This window comes from Vanellus vanellus (genome assembly GCF_965231255.1).
Source record: "Vanellus vanellus genome assembly, chromosome: 2".
Taxonomy (NCBI): domain Eukaryota; kingdom Metazoa; phylum Chordata; class Aves; order Charadriiformes; family Charadriidae; genus Vanellus; species Vanellus vanellus.
In genome coordinates this window covers 3,760,841-3,782,534 of record NC_138906.1, presented here as the reverse complement: position 1 = coordinate 3,782,534, position 21,694 = coordinate 3,760,841, and the positions used below count along the sequence as shown (strand labels likewise).

General features: G+C 44.8%; 1 protein-coding gene across 10 annotated transcripts in view; it reads right to left on the bottom strand.

The window, feature by feature from the left end:
• Nucleotides 1–21,694, bottom strand: part of OBSCN (obscurin, cytoskeletal calmodulin and titin-interacting RhoGEF) — a 209,400-nt gene that overhangs the window by 89,391 nt on the left and 98,315 nt on the right. For 3 of the 10 annotated variants that reach the window (XM_082480097.1, XM_082480098.1, XM_082480090.1), the window contains 7 exons: nucleotides 8,832–9,098; nucleotides 7,361–7,633; nucleotides 5,818–6,084; nucleotides 3,242–3,508; nucleotides 2,413–2,682; nucleotides 1,288–1,554; nucleotides 169–435 (listed from right to left, as the gene is read on the bottom strand). In XM_082480097.1, the coding sequence (XP_082336223.1) occupies nucleotides 169–435; nucleotides 1,288–1,554; nucleotides 2,413–2,682; nucleotides 3,242–3,508; nucleotides 5,818–6,084; nucleotides 7,361–7,633; nucleotides 8,832–9,098 (1,878 nt within the window). Of the gene's footprint in view, nucleotides 1–168; nucleotides 436–1,287; nucleotides 1,555–2,412; nucleotides 2,683–3,241; nucleotides 3,509–5,817; nucleotides 6,085–7,360; nucleotides 7,634–8,831; nucleotides 9,099–10,323; nucleotides 10,591–11,285; nucleotides 11,553–12,556; nucleotides 12,824–13,445; nucleotides 13,710–14,084; nucleotides 14,352–15,730; nucleotides 15,995–17,854; nucleotides 18,119–18,652; nucleotides 18,917–19,218; nucleotides 19,483–19,823; nucleotides 20,088–21,694 lie in introns of all 10 variants that reach the window. The other 7 variants (XM_082480093.1, XM_082480096.1, XM_082480089.1 and 4 more) reach the window with 6 other exon arrangements.

Below are 21,694 nucleotides of genomic sequence, written 5' to 3'. Positions count from 1 at the left end.
AACTTGAGGCTATTTCCTCTTGTCCTATGGGTTGTAAGCTGTGAGAAGAGACCAGCGCCCACCTCTCTACACCCTCCTTTCAGGTAGTTGTAGAGAGTGATAAGGTCTTCCCTCAGCCTCCTTTTCTCCAGGCTGAACAACCCCAACTTCAAGCAAAGCTTCTCCTACCTTTGACTTGCAAGGATGCAGTGGTCTGCTGATCCCCCGAGTCGCATGTGTAATCGCCAGCGTCCTGAGCCTCAGCGTCGTAGATGAAGAGCTCAACACGTGTCCCCTCTTGCCGGATCTCATACTTGTCACTGGGCTGCAGCACGCTGTCCCCTTTCCTCCACTCCACGGGTGCGTCGGGTTTCGTCAGCTCACACTGCAGCACGGCTGTGCGCCCTTCCTCCACCTCCTCGTTTTTCAGCCAGTGTTTGAAAAGCACAGGCAGGGCTTGAAAGGGCGAATGGTGCAAAGAGAAAAAAAAAAACAAACAAGTGAAGCAAAAATAGAAAACGGAGGAATGTTTTATTTTTAAGGTACTGATAATGCCATTCATTAAGTTCATGCACAATTCCAGGTGCATTTACCTAAGGAGAGCTGTCAGGAGCAGGGATGCCTCCATGTAAGACAGACAGAGGAGGAGGAGGAGGGTGAGGAGTTAACCAGGAGGGAAAATTTCAGTTCTACAGGAGCTGCATTTCTCTCCCCATATCCTAGACTTCCTCTCATGAAGAATTCCCAACTAACTTCAGTAATAAGCCCAGATGGCTTTTCATTCCCAAAATAAAACCACAGAACACCATAAAAACACTCTAAGAATCTACACCTGCAGACCTGAAGCTTCAGATCATGCAGCCAGGCATCAGTTACAGAATAATTAAGGCTGAAGGGATCTCCAGAGGTCCTCCGTGGATGGAGATTCCTCCACCCCTCTGGGTCCCAGTTCCAATGTCTGACCACCCCTTCATTGTGAAAGGTTGTTTTTTCCCTTATCTGAATTTGTCTTGCTGCAGCCTGCGCTTGTTGCTTCTATCTGTTTCCTGAGCACTCCAAGGAAGGTGTCTCTCTTTCTCTCTCCTCGGTAGTCCCCCATTAGGAAGCTGCAGACAGAAATGAGGTCCCCCCCAAGCTTCTCTTCCCCAGGCTGAACAAACCCAGCCTCTCCTTACACTTCGTGTGCTCCAGCCCCCTGACAAATTTGGTGGCACTTGCTCCACCACCTCAATGTCTCTCTTGTACTAGAGAGCTCCAAAAATTGACCTGCACGAGTCTCACCACTGCTGAGCAAAGAGGAAATCCTACCTTTAACCTCTAGTCTGGCAGTGGTCTTCCCGTCAGCTGTGTGGCAGCTATACTCCCCTGAGTCTGCACGGTTCAAATCGTGGATGACCAGCGTGTGAACGTTCCCCTCCTGCTTGATGCTGCACTTCTGGCTGGAGCGGATCACGGATGTGCCTTTCTTCCACTCCACTGGGACATCGGGCTTGGACACCTCACAGGACAAGTGAGCCGTGCCACCCTCCTGCAGCTCCAAGCTGTGGAGTGCTTTGACAAAGGTGACTGGAGCAACTGTGGAGAAGAGGGTACCAACACTGCTGCAACCGCCTAATCCAGCATTGCCCCCAGATCAGAACTGGGTGCCTATAGTTACATTTTGAACCAGACCAAAAGAGGAACAAACAAGATAAGGTATTGACATGGCCTATCTATCAAAATGATAAAATGGTTTGGGTTGGAAGGGACCTTGAAGATCATCTAGTTCCAACCCCCCTGCCCTGAGCAGGGACACCTCCCACCAGACCAGGTCGCTCCAAGCCCCGTTCAACCTGGCCTTCAACACCTCCAGGGATGGGGCAGCCACAGCTTCTCGGGGCAACCTGCGCCAGGGGCTCACCGCCCTCACAGTCAAGAATTTCTTCCTAATATCTAATCTAAATCTCCCCTCTTCCAGTTTGAAGCCATTACTCTCATCCTATCACTACATGCCCTTGTAAAAAGGCCCACTCCATCTTTCTTGTAGGCACCCTTCAGATACTCATTCTATGCAACTTAATGGAAAGGTTTTTCAGATTTTTTATATGGTTTTTTTTGGAGTAAATATGATCTAAAAACATCATAAGTAGGAGATTAATTCAGTGCATAATCTTGACACTCTTCAACATAGATTCTGACGTATCTTAGCTGCTTGTTTCAGGGTAAGTTGGATGGTCTTCAAAGGATGTTTGCGTCACTCCATGGACTATCAGAAGGATTCAAATGACTAGCTCAGATGCACATATCTAACTCTTAAATGCCTAAAACAGGTTAGCAGAATCTCCCAAAATTTCCAAGGGCCCCTCCTGCCAAATACACCTCTCCAGAAGCTAAAGCAGTGTTGACAGTGCTTACCAGTACCTCCTCAATCCCTCTTCCCAGGAGGTGGCTCACCTTGGACCGTTAGCTGTGCCGCTGAGGTAGACTGCCCAACTTTGAAACTGATGGGCCCACAGTCTTCCAGAGTCACCTTCCTCAGGATCAAAGTGTGACGTGTCCCTTGGACTCTGATCTCATTCATTTCATTGGATTGCAGGGGAACATCCCCCAGGAACCACTGGGCATCCTGAGTTGTTTCCCGGGACAGCCTGCATTCAAACACCGCATCTTCTCCTTCGTACGAAGTGACGTCCTTCAGCGTCTCCACTATGGTGGCTGCCGGTTCTTTATGGAAAGGTCAACAGAGTTTGATATCTACTTTCAAGTGATGCTTCCTGGGTTAAACATTTCGTTATGCTCTTTCTTGGCAGTACTATATTATTTGAAAGAACGACCACAAAGCACTAAACAGTAAATGCGTAGAAATGTAGTTACATGGGGATGTAGTAACATCTCACACTCTTACAGATACATAATGTGTATGTACACATATATATTATGCACGTATATATGATAGTCTATAAAGTATGCACATTACACTGTATTGTGTGTATAATAAATATATAAAATATATCTATAATGCGATCTATGTATTGTTAAAACATTGTCAACAGCTTTTAGTGGGTGACATTAACATTAAACCACAGAATCATTGACTAAAGACCCATTTCTGATTCCCTAGAAATAACGGACCCATTTCTTACCCCTCTGAAATCCCTCTCATCTCTGACATCTCCATGATTCAGTTTGGGCATGGGACAACGTCTAGCTGTCAAATTACTTAATCACGTGCCCCTGCCACAGTACCAAGCTCTGTTTGGCTCTTCCCCACGCAAAGCCCCACCTTTCACCAGCACAGCTGCAATGGTTTGCTGGTCCCCTGTGTCGCACATGTATTCTCCAGCGTCAGCTTTGCTCAGGTTGTGAATTGTCAGCTCGGCCACGGATCCAGCTTGACACATCTTGTATTTGTCACTCGGTCGCAGCGCTGTCCCGGCCTTCTTCCACTGCACAGTGGCATTTGGTTTTGAGATTTCACAGCTCAAAGTGATGGTGCCGCCTTCTTCGGCTTGCTGGTTCTGGAGTGGTTGTGTGAAGATTACTGGCAAAGCTAAACCAAGATAAATCAGAGGGAAAAAAAATGTTTCATTGCTGACTCTGTCACTAAATCTTCTGTTTAGTGAAACTGTGGTGCCATTCCAAATTTGGTTACAACTCAATTCCAAAATTACTTTAAAACCCAAACAAGGAATGACAGAAAGAGCTGGATTTCCAAGCGCGCCGAGCATCACAGTATCACATCCTGCACTCCTCAAGAGTAGCTGGGCACAGCATACACTGAGCACCTCAGGGAATGTGTTCCTTCTTAGACAGAGAGGTCATGGATTTGGACTCTTGAGCATCTAAGTGTATGTATCTCCAAATGGGTACCGTACCAAAGCCACAACTCAAAAATCTACACCTGATATCTAAGTTCTTGGGTATTTGGGAGGGTGCATGGAAAGACATTGTTATACAATGCCCCTCATTTGAAAACTGCACCAGAAGAGGGATGAATTCTGGAAGTCCCTGCACTGATGTGGATCACTGATGGGTCAAGTTGGAGTTTTGGTGGGTTGATTTACAATGTGCCATGTGTAGAATTTTAGTTCCTCAAGTCCAGTTCCCTCGGTGGCTCCACAGTTACGTCTGCATTGGTATTCACGAGGGAAGGAGATGGGGTTCTATGAATCACAGTGAATTCACAGGAACCAGGTAGCAGATGAATGTAAGAGGAGAGAGATCTGAAGGTGCTTGCAAGTGATGCAGAAATGGATGACGTATTCTGCGGGACAGCTGGGCAATGGCTGGGTTCAAGTTTTTTGTACAGTTGCATTTGCAGTGAGGGCATCCCTTGTGCCGTTAAGTCCTGCAGCCCTCAGGCTCTGAGGAGCTAGCAAAGGCGTAAGGAGGAGAGTCTTTGTGAAGACCTGCTCTGTCAGACTGTGTCACTGTTGATTAAGAAATCCTTATCACAAAAAAAGGACCAGACTCTCTGCCACAGTGTCCCCGAATCTTCCATACGGAACATCTAAACTAACCTAGAGCTCCCTAAAAGGTGAAGTGAAAGCTTTTTGTCACCTTTCACTACCAAGGATGCCATAGTTTGCTCATCGCCAGAATCACAGATGTAGTCTCCAGCATCCTTCAGCTGTAGATCATGGATGAGTAACTCCACAGCAGAGCCCATCTGCTTCATCTCATACTTGCTGCTGGCCTGGAGCAAGACTGACCCTTTTTTCCACCTCACTGGTGCATCCTGTTTGGAGAGCTCAGCATGAAGGGTGACCGTAGAGCCTTCCTCAGCTTTCTGGTTTCAGAGTTTTTTTTTCAAAGACTGCTGGAGTGGCTGGGACCACGCATAGAGACACAAACGGACAGCCACCATCAGAGGATCTGCTTACAGTACAAATATTCTGGTATCACTGCATCCTGAAGTTAGAGTGATAGCAGGCAGGCGCATGCCCTCCATGGGAGAGCTCTCAAGGGATATTCCAAAAGACGGCATTTGGAAGAACATCCTGGCTCCTCTTTACTTTTGCTGACCTTGTATCTCAGAAAAAGTCACCTTAATATTGTATTTGTACCAGAGTAGATTTAAAAATATATATATATATCGGCATATTACACCTCTTTTTAAGACCTTAGGCCACAGAAGTATTTAGGTAGTCAGCTGGACTTGAATGCCCAAGTAAGTTTGAACACTTTGACTCTTGAGCACCATTTTCCCATGTGGAACTGCAGCTGAAAGGATGGTTAAGCATCAAAAATGGTCTCATTCTAATGTTAGTTCCAGCCTTGGTTTTCTGAGTGACCAGAAATAGGCCCTTGGGTCTAGGATTGTGGAAGCAGTTACTACACTTGGATTCCTCCATGTTCACAGAATCACAGAATCACAGAATTATCAGAGTTGGAAGGGACCTCTAGAGATCATCTAGTCCAACTCTCCTGCTAAAGCAGGATTGCCTAGAGCACATTTCTCAGGACTGCATCCAGGCGGGTCTTGAAAATCTCCAGGGAAGGGGACTCCACAACCTCCCTGGGCAGCCTGTTCCAGTGCTCTGTCACCCGAACCGTAAAGAACTGTTTCCGTGTATTTGAACGGAACTTCCTGTGTTCTAACTTGTGCCCATTGCCCCTCGTCCTGTCACTTGGAACCAATGAAAAGAGCCTGGCTCCATCCTTCTTCAACCCACCCTTTAGATAGTTCATTGCTCAGGACACCACAGGACTTAACGTAACTTTTGAAAGCAAAAGGATTCAGCTGCTTTGATGCCAGCAAAGTACAAGTCAAGGACAGCAGAGAGCATCCTCTTGCTAGAAATAAGCTAAGGAAGTACAACAAGTTTTTTATCTTAAAAATAAAACAAAACAACCTACCTTTAACAGTTAAAGTGGCTGTGGTTTGTTCATTTCCATTATCACAGGTGTATTTGCCAGAGTCTTCTGGTTTTAAGTGGTAAATCTTTAAAGTATGGATTGTCCCCTCCTGCCTGATTTCATACTTGGGGCTCGAGGAAATCACCTGAGCACCCTTCTTCCACTCCACCGCAGCATTAGGCTGGGAGACCTCGCAGCGGAGGATGGCTGTTTCTTCTTCTTGCAGTTCTGTGCTCTGTAGTTTTTCCTTAAAGACTGGAGGTGGCACTGAAATTACAAACACAGCAAAGGCATTTACAGTCACCATCATCTTGTTTCCCTGTAATCTTAAAGCTACAGCTGAATAGTTGGGTATTACAAAATACTTTAACTTTTGTGCTTTACCCCTCTGCTCCACTCTGGTGAGACCCACCCGCAGTGCTGCATCCAGCTCTGGAGCCCCCAACGTAAGAAAGACATGGACCTGATGGAGTGGGACCAGAGGAGGCCACAAAGATGATCAGAGGGCTGGAGCACCTCTGCTGTGAGGACAGGCTGAGAGAGTTGGGGTTGTTCAGCCTGGAGAAGAGAAGGCTCTGAGGAGATGCTAAAGGGCCTACAGGAAAGCTGGGGAGGGACTCTTGATCAGGGAGCGGAGTGGTAGGATGAGGGGGAACGGTTTTAAACTGAAAGAGGGTAGACTCAGATTAGATATTAAGAAGAAATTCTTTACTCTGAGGGTGGTGAGACACTGGCCCAGGTTGCCCAGGGGAGTTGTGGCTGCCCCATCCCTGGAGGTGTTCAAGGCCAGGTTGGATGAGGCTTTGAGCAACCTGGGCTGGTGGGAGGTGTCCCTGCCCATGGCAAGGGGGTTGGAACGAGATGATCTTCTAGGTCCCTTCCAACCCAAACCATTCTGTGACTCTATATATTGAGGAGTTAAAATAAGTGAAGGGATTTGGGATGAAACCCACTCCCAAATACTTGTTGAAGTTACTGAAGTACTAATCAAAACCTTTACAGATGTCTTAACTTGTTCAGGTGGGATGGGGTCTTTGACCAGACCAACAGCTTCAAAGAGGGAAGGAGAAGGATGTTTGACTGATAATTTCTTCAAAACAGTGTTTAGAGAAAGAAAGACCCCAAAGAAGGAAGAAAAAAAAAAAAAAAAACAAAAAAACGGGGAAAGTGGAACCAATGAAAATTACAGATCTGTCAATCCACCTACTGGAGCTACACAGTAATTTCTCTAGAAACCAGTTAGCTTCAGGACCTCGGTGACATCCACTCTATCCATAGTGATGACAGTATATGAGACCACATTATGAACAACTAGGGACATGGTCTTTGGCAGTCGATGGTTGATGATTAGACTTGATGATCTTAGAGGTCCCTTCCAACCTAGACAATTCTATGATGCTAGGAATGCTCTGAAGCACAGGGACCCTACTAACATGAGTGAACAAAGGGTGAATGATGGCCCTGAAATGACTATTAGCATAAGCAGAATGTCACTTGTTCTCACCCATCCTGTTCCTTTCCCACATCACAGAGAGCCCCTTACCTTTTACTGTGAGCTCTGCTGTTGACGTGTGGGGTCCCACTCGGAAAGTGATGGTGCCAATGTCCTGCTCAGTCACTTTCCTTAACGTCAGGGTGTGAATCTTTCCTTTTTCCACAGAGATCTCATTCATTTCATTATTTTGCAGAGCAACATCCTGTAGCTTCCATTCAACGTCCCTCGCGTTTTCATGAGAAACCTGGCACCGAAACGTGACATCGTCCCCTTCAAACACCACCACGTCCTTTAGGCCACTCACAATGGTCACATCAGGCTCTGCAAACAGTCCATCAGTAGTCAAACCATGAAACAGAAACCATGGATCAAATCTTAGAAACACTGAATAATATAGGTTGGAGGGGACTTCTGGAGGTCATCTGGTCCAAGCACTGCTCAAAGCAGGGCCAGCTTACAGCGGGGTGCTCAGCACCCTGTCCAGCTGAGCTTTAAGTACCTCCAAGGATGGAGATATCACATTTCAAACGCTGCCGGGTTCACTGTTTTCAGTGTACTTGGTAACACGGCCAATATCTTTCAGTTAGTAGTTTTATTCCTTGTTCTTTCTCAGAGATACATTAAGTATTGATTTTTTTTAATTACATGTTTGATAATGTAATTGGGTGAATAAGGTGTGAATGCTAGATGCCAAATTCAGGACTTTGGAACTCACTACGTTTGCACTTAGATATCTTCATATAATAATGTTAAAACCTTATCCTTTCTACTGTCTTTTTGCAAAGAGAATTGCATATACTCTGTGCTGGTGGTCCAAACTGGCTGGGGATCTGGTTGGCTCTGTGCTCCCAGCTGGATTTACTGGATTAGCATGAGCACAAGGCATTTGCGCTGCAGTTTGCGTGAGTCCTGCTTCTAAGACAGTTGGGCACCTGCAGATCTGTGCAAAGATCATACAGACAGGATGTGACAGGCAAAAGCTGTATGGACCCCGAATCTGTTGGGGCATACCAAAGGAGAGGCAGCGCGATCTTCATCTGAGCAAACACAATACATGTTCATACAGCTGAGGTCACCATCTGCACGAAAAATGTTGCAGCTGGGCATAATGTACAGAATATCCGCAATCTCGAGTAGCCTGTAGAGATGCTAGCGGTGATTGTTCCACACTAGTGGTCCAACCTGAAAGCAAGCTCTGTCTGCAGCGACATGAAGGCCAGATGCAGCTGCCATGTGACTGGAAGCTGGGGACGGACCATCTGTTCCCTCACATGCATATGATGTCAAGCAAATATTTCAAGCCATGAGTCACAAATCACAGCTGCTTTATCCTGTCCTGTCCACCAAGTGAATCTTTGCTTCAGTGCATTCATTGACCATGAGATTTTTTTTATGATACCCTTCCTATGCTCTATTACAAGGGTTTATCCCGATTGTTTATTACAATAGTAACAATTACATTGCAAAATGTTAGCATCCTAAAGCGCAAATTCCCCTTGCCCCAATAAACAGGTCTTGCCTTTCACGGTCAGTTTTGCAGAGCTCATCTCATCTCCAGCCTTGCAGGAATACTCTCCAGCATCACTTGGCTCCAGGCGGTGAACGCGCAGCTCACGGAGGGTGCCGTCCTGCCACATTTCATACTTAGAGCTTGAGTGAAGGACGACTCCATCTTTCCGCCACTCCACTTCTGCTTTGCTAATGGAAATCTCACAGCGCAGCCTGGCCGTTCCTCCCACTTCCACTTCTTCATTCTTCAGCTGCTGCTTCAGCCGGGGTTTGATGGCTGCAAAGTGAAAAATTAACACATGATCCATGAGCTTGACTGCCAGGTCTGCACGACTCAGCACAAGGCACCTGGGGTTTGATGCTGCAGAAGAAGTTTGCATTAATTGATTATATGATTATAACAAGCCTTTTTCCCCCCTATAAACAGACCTATATTCTCTATATCCAGACAAGGAGAGGGTCGGAAAGTTCCCCAAGTATGTTTGTTTCCCATATAGTCAAGGGTATCTACATTACACCTTTTATACATCTGCTCTGGAAATTGGAATCTCCAACAGTGTAAATCTGTTCATTTTAATAGAAATACTCATGACTTCCAACACCACAAATGATGTGAAGCTTTAATCACGTTTCGGATATCTCTGCTATCTTTTCAAGACCCTAGACCGTCACCAGTGAGTCCTTCTAGATGACACGCAAACAAATGGACTACACGTACTCAAGCAGGGCACGGACCAGCTCAGACAACAGCTTGTCACTGACGAAAACAAGACGGGAATAACCATCCTGTGTGTGTCAGCTGTTGTGCAAACAGGAATCTCAGCGCCTGTGGTTCCTCTGTCTAAACCCTATTGTGATACGTGTAAAGCAAGCATGTGATACGTGTAAAGCAAGCACAGGGCTCTTTCACTCGTAGTTGATCCAGCGACAGCTTCGTGGGTCAGGTTCAGCCAAGAGGATGTATTTTAAAAGGTTGTGGCTTAGATCAAAGCCACAAGTTCCACCCAACAGTTTGAGATGACCACAAAACATTTCACAGAGGGTGATCATTTGTTACAGACATTATTCCTGGTTTGTTTAAACACAGCGTTCTCAGGATCTTAATAGGAAGGCATTACAAAAATTGAAAACAGTAAATTTTTTAGGTGCTTTTGTAAATGACTTATGATTAGTTATTGATTCAACTGAGCCAGAAATGAATGCAAAGTGCCAAAAATAAAGATCTATTAGAATTTCAAAATCTCCATGATGCAGAGTTTTGTGCTCTTATCAGTGTCAGAGGAAGGGGCCAACAGACTGTACACTGTGTTTTATAGGCTGAAACAGCCATTCTACAAATTCTGTCCCATAAGATCCACATTTCTATATTCTGCTTTAGGACGGGGCACCTGCTTTTCTCTTTCTCTTAACTTTTGGGGTATCTTATTCACCAATGAATAAAAGATCATTCACAATTTCACAAATCCCTTTTATCCTCTCTTCCATTTTGATGCAATGCTAACCATTCACTCTGAGGACTGCCGTGCTCTGCTGGTCTCCTGTATCACATGTGTAATCAGAGGCATCTTCTGGTTCTATATTATGAATCACGAGTTCAGCTGTTCGACCACTTAATTTAATTTCGTATTTGGCACATGGGAAGAGCTCCATTGTGCCTTTCCTCCATTCCACTGTTGCATTATCCTTTGTCAGCTCACATTGGAATTTCACCGCAGCTCCTTCTTCTGCCTCCTTGTCCTTGAGCTCCTTTTTGAAAAGAACTGGCAGAGCTAAAGGGGGGGAAAAAAAGAAGGAACAGGAGATTTTATTGAAGCCTGAGTCCAGTTCTGGTTAACACAGTTAGACTGACACTTCAGGAAAGAAGATACTGTGCTTTGAAAGCGCTATATTCCTAGGCACGATCCATGTTTTCTAATTTGCCCGGGGATACTGGGAGATCTTGCTGCGTCAGAAGCAGCCATCAGCACTTAGAACATTTATTTCCTTTGTTCCTTGACTCAAATCCTTCCCAGGGTTGAATTCTTCGAATGAATTTATCTTTCAGTTGATCTAACAAAGATCTCAAGAGTAAAGAAGTTGAAAACTCCATGGATAGCTTTGACAGCTCAGGAAAGTCATTGTCAGTGTTCTTCCACATAATTTCTTTTAAAAAATATTTAAGCTACATATCATGTGAATTGTCCAGATGTTATGTTAAAGCATTGCTCTTTCTTTAATTTCTCCCAAGCCTTAACACTAGAAAGTATTTCTTCTGAGAACCCAAGACTCAAATGCAGCACTGGAAGAACAAAGTATCATCCTCTTCCATTCTCATGTAAAGAAAATAATAAAAATAACCCTAGCACATCAGATGGAAGGCAAAATATAGGGAAAAAATAATGTACTTCAAAATATTCATATTCAAACTGTTGCTTTGCATGTTGGCTGGCATATATCGCTTTAGGAGTCAGCTCGCACCACCTACCTTGTACATTTAAAGATGCCTTGGTTTCCTGATCCCCAGTATCACAGCTGTATTCTCCTGTATCTTCTAATCTGAGATTATGTATTAAGAGCTCTACCCGGCATTCCCTCTGCCTCATTTCATACTTCTGGCTGGGCTGCAGCCCCACTCCTCCTTTCCTCCATTCCACTGCAGCATTGGGTTTTGACAGCTCACAGCAGAACGTAGCTGTGCTTCCTTCCTCTGATTCCTTATTTTGAAGGGGTTGCTTAAATGTGATAGGCAGTGCTGCAAAATTCGAGAAGGAAATGTTTTCAGAGTGTTTTAGCCCAGAAAGGACCCAATCCTACCATCATTCTTTAGAAATGGCCTATTCTAAAGATTCCACAGTTCTCAGGCTGCAACACTCTGTCTCAGTAGCGCATTTCTTGAGCTGTTATGTGCACCAAGAGCTGAGGACAGATGGTGAGAGCTGGTCTTAGAGAGTCGTCCACAGAGTGGCATGGTTTGTGGTCTGAAAGACTCAGACTTTCCTACAGAAGTATGTCCATGCCAACTCGGGGTGCTCTAGTCAAAGACCGTTGGGACACAGTGGGACACAGACCCTTGTTCCTTAATGGAAGTCTGTGAGTTTGCACTATTAAGAGTATTTTTCCTCCAAATAAGTCTTCTGTCAACATATAAAAGATCAAGTTATCATTCAAAACGTAAGACGACACAATACAGTAAGAGATGATGATAGAGTGATAAATGGAAGAGGCAATTCAGATTCCTGGCAAGGTCTTGCTCAGGATGGTGGGAGGGGCTGAGGAAAACAGATGTACTCAGTGTTCACACCTGAGGCTCAAAGCCTCAAGAAATAATACAGCACATTCACATGTTATAGGAATGCTTTATCCACCAATTGTTGCATCTCTCATCATCCCAATCAGGCATTACATCCAATCAGGCATCTCTTATGCCTACTGAAGCAATCAACATCCCAAAATAACCGTCAGCCTGCCTGGCTTATTTTCTCTTATCCGTTCCCCTATGCAGCCACACCCCCTGCACTCAGGGGCAGAAGGGTTCATCATATTTTGACATCACGGCAATATTTAATTGCTTTGATGCTGATTAATCCTTCCAGATACTGCAAGCAGAGCCCTTCTAACTTGACCGTGTGTTGTGCTCCAGTAGAATATGTCTGCTGGCATGGACCAGCAGCAAAACAAAGAAATGGGTGTAGCGAACACGGAGAGATGCTCCTTTGACTTCATCTCTGCCGAACCAAGGGTCAGTGCTCTGCCTACCATGTACGGTTACCACAGCCGTCGTCTGCTGATGTCCAGAGTCGCAGCTGTACTTTCCTGAATCGTCCAGTTCTAAGTCATAAATGAACAATTCAGCAGCGGAGCCCTGTTGCTTCATCTCATATTTCAAACCAGGGTAGAGAGTAGTATCTCCTTTCCTCCACTCTACTGGAGCCTTGGGTTTGGTAAGCTCACACCTCAGTATTGCTGTACCGCCTTCTTCTGCCTCGGTATTCTGAAGCTCTTGTTTAAAAAGTGCTGGTAAGGCTATAAAATAGAAATATAACTTGCAACATACTGCAGTTGGGGTTTAGGAAAGAGAAAGCAGAAAGAAAATGAAAGCACCAAAAGAGCTTTTTTGCAGATGTCTCTAAGCCTCAATCCTCTAGACAAAGCACAAGGCTATTTCCCCAGAGTGGTAACAGAAATATCTGCAGAACAAGAAGAAATTGATTTCAAGAAGTTACATTTGCCATGAAGTATATACAAGCTTAATCTAATCAATGATCTAAAAATAGCAGAATATTTTTCCTCCTATAAAAGTAGCCAACATGTTGCCCTGATCCTGGAGAAGATATTCTGAAGGTCAGCAGGGAGCTGTAAGGGTTCAGATTCCCTCTTAAGGCAGGAAACTTGAAGGAGAGAGTATAATTATTCTGAAAGTAACTTACTGACAGAATGCGTTTAGTTCTGCGTTGCAATCCCTGTTTTCTACCTGGTCACTCTGTTAGGCCGTATAGACCATGCTATCGTGCCACCTTCCTTAGGAATCAGAGCCAAGTCTTCTCCATAAGTGACACTAACAGACAGCTTTTATTTTCAGAATATATTATAAACTTTTCCCTTCTTTTTTTTCCCTCTTTTTAATGTTATTCATTTTTTTTTTTACCATTGACTGTCAAAGTGGCAGTTGTCTGCTGGTCTCCACACACGCAGGTGTAATCTCCGGTGTCCTCCACATCCAGCTCATGGATAATCAGCTTTGCAACAGCACCGTCTTGACTCATTTTATATTTGCTGCTTGCTTTGAGCAACTCCTGCCCTTTCTTCCACTCCACCACAGCGGGTTTAGTCAGCTCACAGCGGAGAGTAGCTGTCCCACTTTCTACAGCTTCTAGGTCTTTCAGGTCTTTTTTGAATTCTGGAGGCAGCGCTGAAGAGTAAAAGAATTACCATAGAGAGAGTGAATATTCCTAAAAAAGCAGTAAGGAGAGGTCCTGGGGGAGAGGATGCATGGTACGCTGCGGAGCCCTGATCCAGGTCAGTGGAACACAACGGAAAAATCTCCCCTGACTTCCCTGGACTCTGCATCAGGGCAAGGAAAATGAAAAGGTCCAGCACAGCTGAGGAGGACACACACCAACAGGCAGCTCTTTTCTCAGTTCTAACAGAAGGAGGAAGATCACGAGCAAATTCCAAGGGAACACAAAACCCCAAGCAAACGGAAAGGGAATGGGAACAGACCATAGCAACAAAGACTGGGGCAGGTCTAAGGTTTGGAGGACCTTAGTCCCAAGGATTACTTTACCATGCACTGTTAGGGCAGCTGTGGTGGTCTTGTCTCCACACACACAGGTATAATCTCCAGCATCGTTCAAGTCTAAATCTTGAACTACCAGCTCCACGACACAGCCTTCCTGCCTCAGGCTGTACTTGTTGTCCGAGGTAAGGACACGATGGCCCTTCTTCCACTGAACGTGGGCAGATGCCTTGCTGAGCTCACAGTGCAAAGTGGCCGTTCCACCTTCCACTGCTTCCTTGCCAGTCATTTCTTCTTGGAAAAACGGAGGCACAGCTGAAGGATGCAGATAAAAAGTATTACAAACTGAAGATATCTCCAAGGATGGGTGAGAGTAGGAAGTGACAGGGGAAAGGTGTGAAGGTTACGGAAGGGTGAGCATCAGCAACAAAGAGAGGAAAGAGAAATGAAGACATCCTAGAGGAAATATATATCCTAAATATTTGGGTTTATGCTGGCTTCCTATTAGCAAAATTGCACTGTCCTCAAGACATTTACACCTGCTTTCTACCAGTTTCCATCTAAGAAGAACTAAGAATATAATCTCTGAGCCCCTTAATTCACCTATACGTTGATGTCTTCCACAAACCTCAGGCCTTTGTACTCTCTTTTCCTCCTTACAGAGCAGCCCTGCTGAGCTCTGAGCGTTGGCACAACTCCTTACTCATCATCATTCCTTCTTCCTTGAGACACCCTTGAAAAGATGCAGCTGGGGCTCACAGATTCTTCTTGACCCCAAAGAAAACCTCCAGACGCTGATTCCCAGCCTGCCTTCTTGATCAGAACATATTTTCCCCACTTAACATAATTCTAGTACCCACTGCAAGTTGTGTCCTTGAAATAAATTGGGTGACCTTAACACACGTCCCTCTATTAACTAGGGGGGATAATGGGATATTCCACCTGTTTAACAAGGTGGGATACCTCAGATCTCAAACTGAGTGTCTCACTCCATAGCAGTGCAGCTAACTTAAAATATCCGGGTTAGAAAACAGGTTTGGCACCTTTGATTTTGGCACATTTCCCATGTCCAGCCCTGTAAAGCTGAAACACCAGTTTTGTTTGCACAGCAACTGGTTCTTGCAACAAAATAAGAGCAGAAGGAGGTCACAGAAAGAATTTATTCTTTCCTGCTTAGAAAATCAGTTTCCCAGTGCAAACCTGTCTTTGTGCATTAGGACAGAGGTTATGGGCACAAAACCCAATAAAAACATAACGCAGTACAGAAGAAATCATACCAGCCTTGTTCTGGATACTGCTTTTTATACCCTATAGTATATTAAAAAGGTAAGTATTGGGAATGCAGGAAAGGAACGGCAAAGAATAAACAGATTTGTGTTTTAGAGAATAAATGCAGGAAAGGGAAGACAAAAGAGTAGTGGGTGCATATGCTGGGAAAGGAATGCCAGAAGGGAAAGATGGGAGGACAGCAGGTTTGTGTTTAAGGAAAGGAAAAGGCAAAAGGATGGCACAGAAAAATGCAGACGGGTATTTTCCAATATACACAGCCTGCAGGTCATCAAAGGCAGGGGATACTTTCAAATGAATGGAAATTCAGTTAATAAGGTTGAACAAACAGACGTGGAAAATTGAACACCTTAGAGCAGAGGACAGACATTTCCAGTTAGGAAATAGGAGGTCAAGATGATTTTTACCCTGTACTGTTAGGACAGCTGTAGTCTGGTGCTCTCCACACACACAGGTGTAGTCTCCTGCATCCTCCTCAGTTATTTCATGAATCACCAGCTCTGCCTTGGTCCCTTCCTGCCTCATTTTGTATTTCTCACTCATTTTGAGAATCCTCTGGTCCTTCCGCCACTCCACCGGAGCAGCCTTGGTGAGCTCACAGCGCAGGGCGACTTCTCCACCTTCTGTTGCTGCCTTGTTCTTTAGCTCTTCCTTAAAGAGTGGTGGCAGAGCTGAAGGATGCAACATGGACAAATGGTCATTGGAAAACCAGAATTAAAATCCTAATTTCTTTCTCATGCTTGGGATTATTTCCCCTCCTGCCTCCCCTTTTCAGCCTATCATAACCACGCTCAGCTACAGCCACGTTCAGAAACGCTGAGAGCATCCTTCTTCAAGCGTGACGTGGTTTCACTTACCATAAGGGATCAGTGCCCCGGGTGTCTGTTGTTTTTTATGGTGAAAGAACAATACAGAAAGATCCAGATCTTGGATCAACAGCACTCACAGACAACACCGCTGGATACAGTATTATTTTACCTACACGGGTATGATTTCTTGGATACTGGTATTGTTATCTTCTGGTTTGTTTTTACTAAAAACTTGTAGCTACATGAAAGCATCTTCCATCTACATGAAAGCAGACGGATTTCAAAATAAAGCTACTTCTGGTTTTAAATTGAAGTTTGAAAGGCCATTACATGTAATAAGAATTTCAGATTCTTACTATTCCCCATTTTGCAAATCATAACCCAAAGACAGAACAACCTACAGAAATACTAACTACCAACACAAACGTGCCTTGTGCACAGCTACTGTCAGCGGGTACAGAATGTAAACTACTCCCCAAACGCCTCAGAAAAAGTCAATGTCTCAGGAAAGCCTGAGGGGAGCCAGAAGTTTTTGGAAAAATGCTGGAGGGGACAGAACTAGGTCTCTTTGACCAAGTCAGTTCCTCAGAGCCAAGGTCTGATACTCCATTAAAACGGACACTCATTAATGAGAGGAGAGCAGAACAACAGGTAATGAGATTATTAACATAATACAAGGATTTATTTCTGGAGTGGTTTATTAGGAGCTAGCAGGATAAAAAAAGAGTATAACTGCTGATAACCTGTGTTGTTGAGGGTTTTTTTTTGATACCTAAGTGTAAAGGTAGTCTTGATCCCCACACACAGAGGTGTAGACCCCTGCATCCTTCAAACCTCGGTTAGAGGTAGCAAGCTCTGAAATGGTAACTCAACTCATAGAATCATAGAATGGTTTGGGTTGGAAGGGACCTTAAAGATCATATCGTTCCAACCCCCCTGCCCTGGGCAGGGACACCTCCCACCACACCAGGTTGCTCTAAGCCCCGTCCAACCTGGCCTTGAACACCTCCAGGGATGGGGCAGCCACAGCTTCTCTGGGCAACCTGTGCCAGGGGCTCACCACCCTCAGAGTAAAAATTTCTTCCCAATACCTAATCTAAATCTCCCCTCTTCCAGTTTGAAGCCATTCCCCCTCATCCTATCACTACATGCCGTGTAAAAAGTCCCTCTCCAGCTCTCTTGTAGGCCCCCTTTAGGTACTGGAAGGCCACTGTAAGATCTCCCCAGAGCCTTCTCCTCTCCAGGCTGACCTGCTTAAAGTACCTGTTACTCCCAGGAGCAGCTGTGGCTAGGTCACCCAGCAGAGCGACATCTCCTCCTCCTTCTGCTGCTCCAACCCTCAGGTCTCCTTTGAGCAGTGCCTGGAGAGCAGAGGGCCTGACAGACCGTACATGTGCATTTTGGAGAAAACTGTGGTTGGCTGAAGTGAAGCATGGGGATGGGGGTGAGGGGGAAGAGCTGAGAAATGTAAATGTACAAGAAAAGTGGACTTGGACAGAAAGAAACATCTAATTTTCTCCTTTTAAAGGGAGGGAAGATTAATAATGACCCAAAAATTTGCCCTGAGCTAGTCTTTCTCTGTAAGAAATGAGCTATACATAGAATGAAGAGAAAGGGGAAAAAACCAAGGAGAAGCTATTGACCAGGGCAGAAAGAGATGAATTTCAGAGTGACGTCTATCACTAGATGAACTATTTATTAATTTTAATAAGGTCTTTTTACCATGAACTGTTAAGGTTGCTGTTGTCTTCTGGTCACCACAAACGCACGTATAATCTCCAGCATCTTTTACTTCTAGGTCATGAATGACCAGCTCTGCAGTGGTGCCAGGCTGTCTCATTTGATATTTGTCACTTGCTTTGAGCACTTTGGACCCTATTTTCCACTGCACTGGAGCCGCTTTGGTTAATTCACATTGCAGAGAGACTGATGCTCCTTCCTGGACTTCTTCATCCTTCAGTTCTTCCTTGAAAAGCACCGGCAGGGCTGGGAATGGAAAGTCAATAGTGTATTTAAGCTAACAGCTCTGCATTTGAGATCAGCATCATGAAACCTCAACTGAAGTTCAAATCTGGCCAAGTCAGGGACTTTGGCCACTGAGGTTGAGGTTATCACTACGATGATCTGGAAAAGTAAATCCAGCAGCGACAGTAAGAAAAGAAGTGCTGAGCTGACAAGTCAAAGTAGAACAGGCTGGATGGATTCAAGATGCGATCTAAAGAATTTGTCATAGGGCCACCCTCCACGGGGGCAGGACATCTCAGCTGGTCTACCAGGAGCGCTTCCTAGGCAATATTCCCTTAAACTTACGACATAGCAGCTTGTCCGCGTGGAGAAATAGTCACGGCCTCAGCTCCCTTTTCGGGAATATGAGACCAAAATTAAGTGCCAGAACAAGAAGTTCTCCTTTCCTGAACACAAATTAATTCCTAGGAAAAAGCTGACAGGTGAACACTTCGTACAGCAACAGAATATTTCAGAGAAACAAAAAAAATTAAGTCATCTACAAGACAAATTTACCATTTACTGTCAGAGAAGCCGTGGTGTGTTGGTCTCCACACACACAGGTGTAATCTCCCGCATCCTGCAGCTCTAGATCACAAATTTCCAGTTCAGCAAGGGCATTATCCTGCCGCATGATGTATTTTTCACTTGCCCTGAGTATTTTGTGTCCTTTCTTCCATGACACAGCTGCAGCCTTGGTCAGCTCACAGCGCAGAGTGGCTGTTTGGCTTTCCCCGGCTTGCAGGTCTTTCAGTTCTTCTTTGAAAAGTGCAGGCAGGGCTGAAGGTCACAAAACGGACAGAGGACATTAAAAATGACACGTGGCACACAGGTGATGGGAGGGATGGGGTAGTACAGAAGCAGAGAGACATTTTAGGATGGAAAGTGCTTCCTTTCCTCAGAATTCTGGGACTTTAGACAAAGCAATAGACAGGAACAGAAAAGCAGCCTGGATGCAACCAGATCTTAGAGACAGCTTACAAATTTAAAGAAACAAATTCAGCCACAGGTGAACACCACACAATAGCGACGGGCTGACAGAGAAATACACAATAATACAGATATACGTATATGTTTTTTACCATGCACTATCAAGGCAGCTGTTGTCTCCTGTTCTCCACACACACAAGTGTATTTTCCAGCATCTTTCAATTCTGCGTCGTGGATAAGCAGCTTCACGACCGTGCCCTCCTGTCTCATTTTGTATTTGTCGCTGACTTTGAGCAAACTGCTTCCCTTCCTCCACTCTACTTGAGCAACCTTGGTCAGCTCGCAGCGCAGGGTGGCTGCTTGACCTTCTGTCACCTCCTCGTCCTTCAGGCCTTCCTTGATGCGTGCGGGCAGCGCTGAGGACGCAATGGACAGAGGGTTAAACTGGAGCAGCAAACACAGCCTCCTGGGGAAGGGCATGGCGGGGGGAAGGAAAGGCGAGTGTGTCACGGGGAAGCTGTCTTCAGGTCTGACCTCACATCTGCTTTAGGGATCAGGTCCTAAAAACACTTTTGTGTTAGGAAACGGGATGGAGACTTTTCCCCTTAAATCACAAAATGCAAATTAATTGCCATGACTATAACATGCAAACTCAGACTCAGAGGAACTATGCAGAGATAACAATGAACATGGAGAAAAAAATGAATTCAAACCATAAGCTTCATAATGAGGACATCTAGACGAAATCGGTTATTACCGTGAACTGCTAAGGAAGCTGTGGACTGCTTATCCCCACACACGCAGGTATAATCACCAGCATCGCTCTCATTTAGATTATGGATCAGCAGTTCTGCAGTGACATCCTTCTGCTTCATTTTGTATTTCTCGCTAGGTTTGAGTACTGTGTGTCCTTTTTTCCACTCCACTGAAGCGGCTTTGGTCAGCTCACAGCGCAGAGCGACCACTTCACCCTCCGTGGCTTCCTCATTTCTTAACTCTTCTTTGAAGAGAGCGGGAAGGGCTGAGAAACAAAGGAGCAAACATTTTCATGATGTGCAGTTCCTGGCCACCAAAAAACAAATGAACCTGATGTTTACCAGCGTCTATCCATGCCTAGGTATTGACATGAAGATCATCTCACAGAAGGAAGATACTAATTTGTATCATAGACACAAAAGGGTCTTATACAGTGGGTAAATTTGCTGCTGGTGTAGAGCTGTATGGAGAATAAACAGCAGGAATGGGAAAACTTCACGTATGGTCAAAACTGTAACTTTCTCAGTATAATTCGGCCTGGGAAATTGATATAGCAGGTTACACCAGGATCAGGGAAAAAAGCTAAAGGGAAAAAATGAAAAGGTTTTACCTCATATGTTAAGGATGCCGACGCACCTAGCCCGAGAGTTAGAATGAGGATGAAAAGCAGACTCAGAGAGACCTCTTGAAAGCGTTTGGGTAACAATAAAAAGGAAAAAGAAGGACAATGTCTCCATTGAGGAAATCTGCTATAAGACCTTCACACCAGAAAGTTCAGGTGCATCCTAACACCCCATCCCTTTTGGAACAGTTAATAGGATCATTCAGAGCATAAGACTGGATGGTAATGGGGTAATACTGTGGGAGCAGTAGGATGGGATGATGTCTGCTAAGTCTTTGAAATGAGGTGGGAACCACTTTTGGATATAGAATAGATATGAAAGAACAGGAGAGGAGGATCTCTAATTCCTGACTCTGACCAGCAAGAAATAAATATTTGAGAATATAGATGTGGAGGATCGTTGGGCAGACACCGACTACGAAGCAGGAGAGCTCATGGATTCAAAGACAAATAATGATGGAGAAGAGCGAAAGGAAATTCTGTGGGCAACAAGCAAGCAAGCTTCGATAATTCAAGAATTGTTACTTATGATCAAGCAGAAACAAACTTAAGGGACAAGGTAGATTAGGAGAGTGGAAAACTTCTCAAAGAAACTATGTTAAGGACATAATTCCAGAGACTACTTCGCTCATTCCAAGGATCATCAGGAATAGCCTGCCTAAATCACAAATTATTCAATGTCCTGAAACTCAAGAGACCTATAAAATAGGGGGGATTTAGACGAGTGCAAAAGAAATACTACATAATGTAGAGGCAAAACCAGAAAGGCCAGGTTCCCAGCACGTCTCAAGAAGGTCAAGGGCAATTCCCCATTCCTGGACTCTGTCACCTCATGGACAAAAAGACCAACAAGAAAGAGGCGCTGAAAGGTAATCAGCTAAACGGTGCTGGTATTAAATGCCTCCAGACATGGCCATATGCTTTCTATATTTGTACCCATCAGCTAGGTGGTATCACTACTCCAGGAGCTTTCTGTGTCCTCTGCTCATGGTTGAACTTGAGGCTCTTGGCTGTATCAGAAATCAGCATGCAAATCCCGGGAAACCTGGCCAGCCTGAACTAGAAAGAAGCAGAAATAATACAACGACATTCTGTAGGTAGATTAGAAGGAAGCAAAACAACAAGGGAGAAGTTGGTCTACCAACTTTCAGGAATGTAAGTTGACGGTGGGTAACATGGGGAGAGCTGAAATATTTAATTCCTGTTTTCTTCTTTAATATTACAAGTTAATGATAGCTAAGAAGATAATA